Genomic DNA, 12,751 nt, shown 5'->3' with positions numbered 1-12,751 from the left:
ACATATTCCATTTCAGTAAATCATTGCTGCATGCTTTGAAATAAAATAGTGATTTTTTTTTAATTTTTTTGTTTTGTTTTGGGAACGGCAAAGGACAGTATTCCAGTACTCTTAAATTTCTCATCAGTATTCCTCAGTTAATGTAATTTGGGAAGTATTTTGGCTATCAAAAAAAAGATATTTTTTTGGCAGATAAATTAGAGAGTCTAAACCATCCCCACCCCGTGTACATCTAGATACCAGCTCCATCATGAACTCTGTTTAATCCTCAGATCCACTGATTTATCTGTGGGGTTGGTACTTAATACACAGACATTCAGCTTGAGGGCATAGCCAACAGAGATGAGGGAAAGAGAACATGTGAATGTTCAGTCTGTCCTTAAGGAAGCTTTCCTTTTCAAAAAGTGAAGTCTTAGTTGGGGAGGCATTATTTTTCTTTTATATATATATATCTTTTTTCCCCAGTAAAATTCAGTGATTCCTCTTCCTCTGAGAGATTTCTTTGTGAACTGTCTTTTGTAATCTTTGGGCCAGTTGCAGTGATGGTTTAAATCAGTGTGACTCAGCTAAGACTATTTAGCTTCTAACCCATAAAGCTTCAAAACACACGAGCCCTGACTTATCTCAAGCAAATGACTGCTTCCCTGGAGCCAGCTGAGGCTGCTGGTGTTATTAAAATTAAGCAGGAGTCTCCATGTTCTGCTGTGTTCAGGTTTAAACAGTAAGGTGATGACACTTCTCTTTTGCTTTTGTAATTTCTTGGAGTTGTTCTCCTTCCCTTCGGTATGTGTGGTTTAAAAGCAGTCCATCATGTTGCAGACTCTATAAACTGTGGGTTGCTTAATTTGTGTGATTCATAACACAAGGAAAAAAAAAGAGCCATCATCATTCTTGGTATTACATCCAGCTCTGTTACCCAGAGCATTGACCTTGACCAGCTAATGATAGGTATTTAATATATGTGCGTGTCTGTATATATAGATATAAATATTCATTATGTGAGGTCTGAGAGCGTAAGGGAATGCTGGCAGTGCCAAGTTTTGTTCGATGGTTCAGGCTTCCAGCTGTGCCAAACTCTGGGTTCCTTTAATGTACCTTTAAAAAAACCCCAGGCTTTGCTTGAATGTCATCCAGCTTTATTAAGAGAAAGATCAAGCGTAATCTTATTAAGCCTGTCACTCACAAACCATAAGGGTGCAGCCTTGGTGTGTCTGTTTGGTCCACATGTGCGAACAATTTTGCCTCGTGATGCTCAAACAGGGGCTGTTATTCTTAAATGAAGGCTGTGAATAACAGAGCTACAAATTGCAAGCTTGGTGATGTGCTCACACACTCGTGTGTTAACAGAAAGGGGTGAAGGCGGGGATTGTTTGTTTGGATTTTAACATGTTCCTCAAGCACGCTCGAAGCCACACAACCACAATGTTTTTCAAAATCTGTTGTGTATATTTTGAGGTTTCTGAACTTCCATAATAACTTACTCAGCTTTTGAATGTGATCATGTGTCAGAGTGGACAGCTGTGTCAGGAAAACTTCACAGGAGCACTGAATCTCCCTCTTCTTGGTTTCACTAGAAGTCTGCTCCCTGGGCCAGTAGTATGAGGGGATGTTCAGATAAATTGTGCTTGCCTTCATTGTTGCTCCTTTTCCCCAGCGTTAACAGCCAGGCAGCAGGAGATAACAGTGGAAACCACTACTGTTTATACCAGTGTAAAACCAGAGTGCTGCAGTGGGGACTCAAATCAAATATTTCTGCTTGCTCAAAACATGGATAGAAATTATATATAGAAATTCTGTGTATTTATATAGAAAAAAAACCCTAAATTGAAATTAGTCAGGATGTTTGGCCATGTGGCTGAGAATAGATCTGTGTGGGTGAAACTCACAAAAATAACTAGTGATCAGTGGAATGTAGAGACACTTTTGATAGTCTAATTGGGAATAAATTTGTAATGAGAAGAACTTCTCCATAGACATAGCATATGCAAATTAGTACTCGAGGAATACAGTTTCAAGACTTTTAGTCTATTAAATTCTGAATTTTTGAGCAAGATGTCCTTTGTCCATGAGGATGTGGGGGCTTGATACAACTGTTTGCATGCCCAGAGTAGCTTACAAATGGAAGTATTTGCAGGATGAAGTTCATCACTGCTGGGTTGTGATGGATATTCATACAGCACCTTTGCAGCTCAGAACCTCTCAATACTGCAGGACCACGTTCTTTTCTTTTCCCACTACACAGATGGTCTCTCTGACAGATAAGATTTACTGACCCTTCTGGTAGAGCATTTGCCATTGCTCGCTGGAAACTCCCCCTCCTTCCACCACAGGACCTTTAGCCAAAGGACTGTCCATCCTTCACAAAGCATTTCTTTCTTCTGTTTTGCTTTTAAGAGAGAAAAAATAATTAATAAAAGACACAGCCATGGAATCTCCTAGTTCTGTCAAATGTCCTCTGGAGGTCCTTTTTCTAATTCATATAGAAATCCTTAGTGTCAAAGCTGATCTGGTCCATCATGCCCAGGGAGAGCTGATCCTGCTTTATGACATTTAGATGGACTAAAATGGCTACTTTCTAGCCCAATTTTCTATTATTCCACATCTTTGGCATGCTTTGCATTTCAAAGGAGACAGAGCTCCAGATGTAAGTGCTCTAGATCTCTTCCCACACGACATGTATCTCAGGGTCTTGTAATACCATATTCAGCAGCTTAACAAATGTCTGCAGTGTGTTCCTGCCTTCCTTTTCTCCTCAGGGGCAAGAGTTTGTTGGTTTCATCTGCCCTGTTTTGGGAGTTTGCTTCCCAATGTCAGGACAGGCATGAATCAAGCAGCAAGCCTTGGGCTTGGAGTGTAAGGTGGGAAACAATTCCAGTTTGCACCTTCTGGAATGCCACAGCAGCAGTATCTGACTCCAATCTGAGAGGGTTTTGTGGACTCCTGGGGCTTATTTCTCGCGTTTTCCCTCTGTGGGAAGGACCTCAGCCTAGGACCTCAAAGCACTCCTCGAAAAAACCCCTTGCCTGCCCTGGAGAGACTCCATATGATGCTGCAAAGGGATCCTTAGCTGAATTTTAAGTCTGAGGATGGTGGTTTAGGGCAGGTTTCCTCTGTGTGGTTGAATGGATTTGGAGATGCCTGGTGTAACTTGGGAGGTGGCAAATGATCTACGTAGCACAAGGCAGTTTTCGATGGAGCAATTAGCTCAAACCTTGTGAGTGGTGCAGCTGCGCCAAAGTGCCTTTAGAGCAGCGCCAGCTAAAACCACAGAGCAGCACTGCACATAATTGCTTTTAATCCATGATCAAGGACAAGCTTGGAATCGTGCCTGCTGCCGTGTGCTCCTCTGGATGGCAGAAGAGAACGGGTTGAGTCCAAACTGGAGAGCAGGTCAGATGTGTTGTGCTCAGCAGGGACATGTCTCAGCAAAACCAGAGGGGATCCAGCGAGAGGAGGGGACGCACACCTGGGCACAGGTGAATCAGGGTCCATGAGCTCCCTACAGGACTTGCCCTCAGCTGCTGATGGAGACTATCGAGGGTGTCCTGCCTCCAGGTGTTGCACTGGCCAGGCAGCCTCCAGATGCTACCAGCGCTGCGCTGATTAACCTGGAAGAAAAGGCCATTTCCAGGTTGGGGTGACACCTCAGCGTACTCACAGCCTCATTTGTGAACTTTCGGGGGTGTTTTTCTGCAACAACAGTGACATCCAGTGGCCAGCTGGGTTTTCCTGGGAAAAGCACAAACCAGTCTTAACAATGTGAAGTTTTTTATAGATCAAAAAATCCTGACTAAGGAGGCTCAGTTTTGGTTTCCTTGAAGAGTTTCCTTTTTTAAAAAGTCTGGTGAAAAGGTTTCTGTTTTTCTGTGTCCACAGGGTAGGAAGCATCAGTACTCTCTCCTCCAGCAAGGAGTTTGTCCTGTGTCCATAAACTCCAGGGGGCTGGCAATTTGCTGAAGAATCACTGTGTTTTGTGCTAAGGCTTCACCAGGTTTTTCACTTACGAGACATCCCCAATCCAAATAAACCACCAGAAAGGGGGTCCTGGAATAGATGAAGAAAGCAGTGTAGTCTATAGAATAATCGACTGAGAGGTCAGAACCAGAAAGAACAAGCAAGGATCCGTCTCCTGCCAACTGGGAGCTTTGATTTGTGGTTTTCAAACTGCTTTTCAAACAGAAAATGACAGCTCGTCTTGTAGTCTTTTGAAGTAATTTCACAGATTCGACAGACATTGCCCCCAACTAACTTTCCTGGAATGGTTTGATCTCACACGGGAGCAAGACTACAGTTTTGTTTAATTCAGTTTAGAACTGTCTTGTGCAAACTAGAGGAACTGGGGGAAGCAGGTTCAAAGCAAACACAGTGAAGTGCTGTTTCACACCAGGCTTGATTACATTGTGGACACAGTATATTGTCGGAGCCAAATGCATCCATGAGGCCAAAAAAGGACAGACTCAACAGTCCAGCTCACTACTGAGCCTGTAGTGATGGACCATGGCCCTCACCCATATTTGTTTCCTATAAGAAACCATTAAGTGCTTAAAATGCACTTAAATCCTTATTACCTGCCAGAAGCCTTTGCCTTTGCTGCATTTCATAACACTGGCTTTGTGCTGAGAACAGCTGAGGTCCCACATGGTCCAGTCCTTGCTGGGCCTCAGAGATGCCTCCACAAGTTCATCAGAGATACTCTGCATGCAAAAAGCTGTTTCTCTGACTGAGGAGCTTTCCAAGGCCCGAAGCTGCCCTGAGCTCAGACTCCACCCAGTCCTTGAGGTGTTTTAGTACCACGTTCACAGCTACCTCCTTGAGAAAGGAGGCAGGAATTACAGAATCTAGTTTCTCCCCCCTACCCCGAGCTTTGCCTGGCTTTGGCAGGCAGGTCCATGTGCATTCCAGACTAGCTGGGGATGGCTCAGGGGATTTGTGATGGGATATGAAACACTTCTCTCGGAGGCTGCTTGCCCTGTGCTGGCTGTCCAGGGGGCTGGCAGCAGCTTCCGTGGAAAGAGCTGATAATTGTGGTTCAGGTGGGAGAGGGTTGTCTATTTCAGCAAGGCTATACCTGCACTAATAAGGCACCTTGGGTAAAAAAAGAGGCTGCATTTCCTCACCAATTTCCTCACTGCTTGAGGCGTTGATGACAACCAGCAAAGAATGTTAAGACAGCGCGTTTCACACCAGACTGTCTGCACTTGGGGGATCTGATGATCCCAAAGATGCCTCCAGCACCCTAGGAAGACTCTTAGAGATGCTGGGTTTTCTCTAGATTTTCCTCAGACTTGTCTCCTTTTCTTCTGCCACAGTGTTAGACACGGTAAAGTTCATAAGATTTTGTATTTTGAGCCTGTCCATTGGAGAGGATCCCATGAGGGACACAGAGGCATGTTTCCTGTCACACAGCTCCATGACTGCACACACCTCCAGTCACAACCTCATGTAGAAAGGTATTTTCCCAACAATATAGTTCAGTGAGGAGCATGCACCTTAAAAAAAATAAAATAAAAACAATTTTAAAAGAAAATCACATCTGGTCATGGCATTCTGCTAGGGGGGGAAATGCCAATAACTGTGCTCCATGCAGTATCTCAGACTGAGCAAGCCCTGCCTTTACTCACAGTAAAACCTGGGGACAAGGTAAATGAAACTTTTATTTCAACCCTGCCCACACAATTTTCCTACTACATATTTCTTATACCAGCAAACATAACCAATACATTTTACAGAATGAACACTTCAAATCTTCAGGCTTTGTTGTTTGATTCTCAAGGGATCCTATGTTTTCTTTAAGAAGATACACTGAAAGAGTCATCCTCTGTTGGACCTGCTCTCTGTGGAAAACTGCTCGTAACTGCCACATAAGCAAAGCAAGAATATGAAATAGCCCAAATGGCCCTATAACCAACCAAAGCACAAACATACACAGCTCCCTGTCCCATGCAAACTCTGGCATGACAAGAAAGGTGGGGGACAGGGCAGAAAAGGGAATGGTGTGCAAGAAGGATGGGCTGTGTGCAGTGTTCAGGAGCTTTTGGGCAATTGCAGGGTGGCTTGGCAGGCCACCATGCCATGTCTGATAGACAGCAAGGCTAAAGGAGCTCCTTAAGCTCACATGGTCCATGGGGAGAGACTTGCACAGAGGGCTCATGTTCTTCCCAAACCTGGTATTTGAGATGTTGGAATGAATTGCTCTGTGGAGGTGCCATCCTCTCCAGTGAGACTCACTAGCACAGACCAGTCACTTCATTTGGAAATGTCTGAGGCAGCTACAAACTCACACAGAGGCCAGAGGAGATGCTTGGGAGGTGACCTCACTTCAGCTCTTGCTTGTGTTGTTTTTCTTAACCCAAGTGAAACAGCTGGTTTAGACTTGGAAGAAAATTGAGCTTTTCTTTTTTTTAAAAAAAAAGTCATTTTATTGTTTCCCACATATGTTTAGGGCAAGTCTGCTAGGGAAAGTGCTCCAAGACTTCGAAGACAGCAGAGAACTGAGTTGCTGAGCTCACATTATGGCCCTGCATTGAGTCTGGAAACAGAGCGCTGTACCAGCAAGGAGCCAGTTCCAAACTGGTAAACTCTGTCCCACCTCATGCTGAGCCTGTTGAGGACTGTGCATTGCACTCCAGGCTGCTTCTAGAGAAGGATTTCCATGGTGTGGCATTTGAGTGCCTCAACAACAGCTCCTTACCTTTAACAGGAGGGCTGCTCAGAAGGAAAGATAAGAAACAGAGAGACATGGGGGGAATTTATTATATTTGGGGGGAGCAAGGAAATAGAAGTCTGTGGGAATCTGTCTGTCCTTCAGATTGAGATGCTCCAAGTATAGAATTGCACTGCAGATCTCAGAGACACCCCAGGGAAGCACAAATCTGTGCTCTATTAGCCTGGCGTCAATCTGGAATAACCCCCTCAACTTTTGGCCCCTGGTCGCTCCATTCTCCCTCTGGCTACGGTGTGGCCTTTCTCCAGAGCTTGTTCTGTAAGTGCACTCGGGTGAGAGGAGAGAGAGGTGATTACATGCAAGAAAAGAATGAAGGGGAGCCATGGGAGGGTTGCTGGACCTTGGAAATGCTGCACGCTTTGGCTTTCATGTGTTACTGCTCTGGTTCCCGTGACTGTCCAAGAGTGGCTATGAGTCAGTTCCTCACAACTGCATAGAATAACAACATCAAACGAGAGGGAAAATGATTTCTCCATCTGCTTGGAGAAGGGGTGGCATGATGTAAGGAGTCTATGATGAAAGCCTGCTTTACAAGACCATTGCACGTGGCTTGTGCAAAGTATTTTTTAAGGCATGCTTTGGGCTCGGATACTCCTGCCAAGCAGGGGAGGAGGAAAGCTCGTTCCCTGCATCTCCAGCTCTCCTTCACAGCTTTTTGCATAATGCTGCTATTTCCAAGTGCAAAATCGTGTCTTGAAGCAGAGCAAAAGCCAGCAACCTGGCGTGACAGACTTTTCTGGAAGGTGGGGTCTTTGATAGTCCCTTTTCCTTTGGACAGCCCACAGAGCTCTTGTTTCAAACCTGAATACCAGCCTCTAGGGAGCTTTTGCTAGATCTGGTCTGGTGTGGTAGGGCTGCATGTCTCATCCTCTGGCATGGTGTGGCTCTCATTATTTCATACTAACTGGGGTAGATTGGGGTCCTTCAAGCCATTTCCAGAAAATTCCCCTGTTGGATCCCCACAAGCACAAATTTTGTTTGTGTTATCAGTAAAATTTAAAACCAAAATATTCAGGCACTCCTAACATTATATTCATGCCTAGGTGCTGCATATCACCCACCTAATCCATTACCTGGTGTCCTTCCTTGATAAGGCACTTCACATCAGAGGGGTACTCAGTGCTAGAGCAAGATCTGCACAAATGCAGCACTTGCTCCTTGTCAAAGTGCATTCAAGGTACTTATTCAAGACCATCCTTACCACTAGAGTGAGATTTTAAGGAAGAAAGTGGTTCAAGAACAAAGAGGAGCAATTGTGTGGCAGTGATAATGGTTTAAACCTGGGTCACCATGGAAAGGCTGAAGAGCCTCCAGTTTTTAAAGCATGTTATTTATTAGCAAAGAAAGGTGCTGGACAACGAGCGAAAGGGAATTAAAAATGTGGAGGGTTTATCCACAAAACTGATTCCCCATCATGGGTCTGGGACATCTGTAATGTCAGGAGAGGGTAATGTGGGATGGCATGTGGTTCCCAGTAAATTCCTGCTGTTTCCCAGAGACCGCGGGGTCAGACTGGAATGCTATAGTGGAGAAATTAGCAAATTCAGATAAAAGTCATTGCCTGAAGTGTTTGCTGTAGCTCCTTACTACAGCCTCATCTTAACAAATTCATCATTCAGCTTCCAAAATACTCAGTTTGACCATTGTGAGAATAAGAGAAATGGAGATGCAGTTTTGGAGGCAGCAGGCAAAGGAACCACAAAGTATTTGCCCCAACTGTGAGGGGGGCAACTCTCAGCCCTTTGCATTTTTCCCTACACTAATTCTTGTGAAGCCTTCCTACCATAAACATTGTGGTGCTGCCAAGGGGCTTGAGAATCAGCATCGAGGGAGAAGGAAGAATAGAGGCTGCCGCCTCCTGATTGCAGAGCAGCCCAAGGTCTAAATGGCAACGAAACGTTATACATAATGTCTGATTCACTGTGTGGAGAATGTAAAGAATTGAGACCTCCCGACACAGTTTACATTGGCCCTTTTTATGACTAATTGTGCAGAAAATAGCTCTGCTTGTAGTGTGCATGGAAACAGTTCAGATTTCTGCTGTGTGTCAGCTAATGGGCTAGCAAGGCTTTTTTAGCACAACTTCAAAGGCTCTGGCAATGGAGGTCCTTTGTGAGGGAATTATCTCCTGCTCCTTTGTACCCCACTATCCTTCTAAGCCATGGAACAAAGAACTGTGAAACGAATAGACAGAGTAATTTGTAGTAGATCTCTAAACCTAGATAAAGTACATAACATTTGCTTAAAAACTTTTTTTCTGCTTCTGTCATCAAAACACAGTTATAATTTTTCTGTGTAGGAACACCCAAGTTCATCTGACTTTTGAGGGATGCAACCTGATGCTTAGGTTATTGATGAGGGTCACTAGGATGCCTGAAATGGAAAAGAAGAGCTTTAGTTTATGTGGTCAATTAGAAAATACATGGCTGTCAAGAGTTGGCTGAGAAGTGTCTTTCTTTCTGCCTCAGGATATTCCACTAAGAAAGGAAGAAAATTCATTCTTTCAGCGGTGTGTTTGAGCATGGACGTGCTTTAAGGAAACCATGTGTATTTCATGTATTTTTTTAAATGTTTTTTAGTAAAAAAACCCCAAATTTATGGTTTATTCTTTCTTCAGTGAAAAATGAAACCTTGGGGAGATAAGGAAACACATTACATGGATCTGCTTTGTGTAGTCCAAAGCACAGTTCTTAATTAAAAATAAAAAAGCAAAGCAGAGATGGAAGGTCTGTGATTAATGTTAGCAACCACACTGTATAATGTGTTCCTCCACTGTCTCCAGATCCTCTGTCTCAAAAAAAACAAGACATGAGCGAAAGGAGAATAATCTTGGCCTCATCAAGTTTCATAAGAAACCCCCTCTGAAGTGCAGCAGCCACACTGACCACTCCACTGTATTTGTGTTCAAACTACAAAATGACTGTGTTTAGCACTGGGTCTTGTCCTCAAGCAAATGCCATGAGTACCTCCTTATCCTCAGAGGGTGGAAGGATTGCATCCACACCTGGGCTTTTTTAATCTGTTAGGGGTGGCTGCTCTGCATATCTCCGTGCCCAAGTACAGACTTTCTCTTCAGGTCCCTATCTAGAAAATCTTTTATGTCTGCTTTCTCTCCTTTTCCACTTCCATGGATTTCCCAGGACAGCTGATGTTCTGACCTCTCCGATCCAGTTTTCATCAGCTGTCAAGATAAATTTGGTTAATACTCCAGGAATGGTTTATTCAGGTTTAGACTGAAGAGGGAATAGTGATGCAAATGCAAGATCATTCCCCTGTCTCTCTAACCTGTCTGATATGTCTCTAGATGCACTAAATTTTTGGTAGTTATACTTTCTTGAGGTTTTTCCCAGGCCAGGAAGAGAAATTTTTTTAAATCTTTTAGCAGAAGCTTGCATGCACACACATGCATATATATCTATAAAGCTCATTTATTTTCTATCTAGAAATAAAAACACGACAATTCCTACGTACTCCATTTGCACATATGGGCAGCCAGAGGCAGGGATTTGATGTTTTTCACTGATGTTGAGCTTAATTGTCTCTAATATTTTAGCATGTATTGGTTTGTAGACATACAATGAAATAACTATGATGTTCACATGGAAATTTGTAATGATGATTTTAATTTATTCAGGAATATGAAGTTGAGGGGTTTTTAATGGAAGCTGGTGTTCCTTCCAGTTAGGAAAGGCAAAATTAAAAGAGCAAGCCTTATTGCCATGCTGCACAGCAGATCACCAGTCCCAGGGGCTGGCAGCTTTCAGCATGGTATCCACACAGAGGGCAGGAATGGGATCTCCAGGAAGAGTCTCCTTTTGGTCTTCATCCATCACCTGAAGGGACTTGCAGGCTCTGCTGAGGAGCTGACATTGTTGACAGACCTACCATTGTGTGGATGAGGAGCCAGAGCTTTTGCATAGTTACTTTTTTCTATGGGTTTAAAAGAGTTAAAATTGGTTTCTCTTGTGCTGTCATGGTGTCAAAGATTTGCTGGATTCAGGACAATTATTTACATTACAAAATCATTTGGCATTTAAGACTCTGGTTCAGGGAAAATAGAGGGGACTCGGAAATGTCTCGGACTCTGATACCTTTGACTTTGGTTCCTCAGTGTCACTTTGCCAGTGACAGAATGGGGACCTTTGTTTGCCTTGGCCACTGCATAAAAAAACAGGATATGATCAAATCCAGTTAATCATTCACAAATGTCTCATTTCTTGAATCTCTGAGGGTGTATAACACATTTTTGGGACTGTTCTTTGCTGCTTTGGCTTTTGTTTTAAGTAAGTTAGTAAGGGGAAAATCAAATTTTGAATTTTCTTAAAAGGAAGTGGAGGAATCCTGGAACACGCTAGGGCTCTGCAAATGTACATTTAATCATTTAAAGAAATGTCTTTTGGCTAAAAGCTCTTACCAGCACTTGCAAGTTGCACTCAAAGCCATACAGCTGTATCGTTCCAACAACTGAGGCGAGTTAGCGCCCTTGTTGGCAGCGGGAGCAGAGAGATACAGGCTGAGCAAATCCTGGGGGCTGAATGCTCTCAAATTCATCAGGACTTTGTGCAGTGTGGGTGCAGAATCCCGAGGGTGGCTCTGCTGGTGGCTGCACACAGCGGTGTCTGTGGAGAGGGACTCAGGCACGTCTTGCCTGCCTTGGTGTTTTCAGTGCAAAGCACTTGGCTCTGCCGTGGAGCCGGGCTGTCAGAAACATCTCCTGCAAACACTTTCACTGTGCTTAAGGCAAGCACACACTCTCCCAGCACCAGCAGCAAACCAGAGGAGTGAGTTCTCACACCCAGCACCGGGGTGGAACTCCCTGCTCCAAGATGGCACAGGGCACATGGAGGCTGGAGCACATTCCTGGTGAATTGGTCTGCTCAGTGCTGGCAGTGAGATGCAATGACCAGGGTGTAAATGGGGGTCTCCCAGCCCTGCAGAGCTGGAAGCTAATGGATATAACAGGAAGATAGTTCTGTCCTTCCTCAGTGTCAGTCGTGGCTGCAGTTGGAGACAGGTTACAGTACTACATGGATTTTAATAAACCTGTTTGTGGACTTCTTGCTTCCCTCCTTTATATATCCAACCCCTCTTGCAAACAGTGTGAGCTCTGACAATAAGTTGAAAGCTTTGGCTGGATTACACTGCCTTATTGAGTCTGTGCCCAAAGCCCTTTGAGGGCTCCCATTGACTCTGGTGGGATTTGGTTCAGACTTCAAGTATATGGGACTCCCTTAAGTAAACTCTTTCAAGGCCTGTACATGCGGCAGTACTTACTGAGCTCTTTGTTACTTCTGTGAATAGGAATGTGACCTTTACACTTCTAACAAAGAGCCCTGAATTACAGGACTAAATCTTCATGTTTTGGGAGAGATAAGGTTACCATCCCAGCTCCTCCCAGCCCTGCTGTGCAGGTGGCTGAATGGCTGATGAGGCAATTCCTGAATCACTGTGGTTTTAGTCAGACAAGTGCTGAACATGCAGTACAGCAGCTTCAGAGTCTCTTCATTAGGAGATGTCCATGAACAGTGATGGCCAGGGTTGTAAGTTGTTCTATTTCATGAGTTAAAGCCCTAGTAATATCCTTTTGCCACTGCAGGGTTATTCTGACATCCATGTTGGAAGTTTATTTTATCAGTGTACATACTAAAAATGGCCACGGTGGAAGGCAAGACTAGCAACCCATCTAGGTTTTCTATTATCCACCCAGTCCCTTGGCCATGTGAGGGGAGGGAGGGGTAAATAAGATGGAAGAAGAAAGTGTTTGGGCTGTATGCTGTCCCTTCCTCTGGTCTAGTTTTTGGTACCCTTGCCTCCCAAACCTGCTGTTCCAACAGGAGGATCTCAAGTGAGTGAGAGTAGTAGTTTGATTGACAGTGCTATTTTCTACCTGTATTTTAGGTCACTTCCTGGGTAACAACACTGTGATTGATGTACTGAGACAAGCAGGATTTGAAGTGGAGCACACCCCTCCTGGACAACCAATTGGAAAGTAAGCAGCTGCCCACAGATTATTAATCATTTTCTCTC

At 44.1% G+C, this 12,751-nt stretch overlaps 1 protein-coding gene across 1 annotated transcript in view; it reads left to right on the top strand.

Annotated features, from left to right (window-relative positions):
- TRABD2B (TraB domain containing 2B) overlaps positions 1–12,751 on the top strand; it is a 276,678-nt gene that overhangs the window by 217,222 nt on the left and 46,705 nt on the right. The window contains exon 5 of the mRNA XM_069023357.1: positions 12,623–12,713. Within this exon, the coding sequence (XP_068879458.1) occupies positions 12,623–12,713 (91 nt within the window). The remainder of the gene's footprint in view (positions 1–12,622; positions 12,714–12,751) is intronic.

The sequence above is a fragment of the Aphelocoma coerulescens genome, chromosome 8 (genome assembly GCF_041296385.1).
Source record: "Aphelocoma coerulescens isolate FSJ_1873_10779 chromosome 8, UR_Acoe_1.0, whole genome shotgun sequence".
NCBI lineage: Eukaryota > Metazoa > Chordata > Aves > Passeriformes > Corvidae > Aphelocoma > Aphelocoma coerulescens.
Note: the sequence above shows the minus strand (reverse complement) of the source record. Positions and strands in the feature narration are given on the sequence as shown.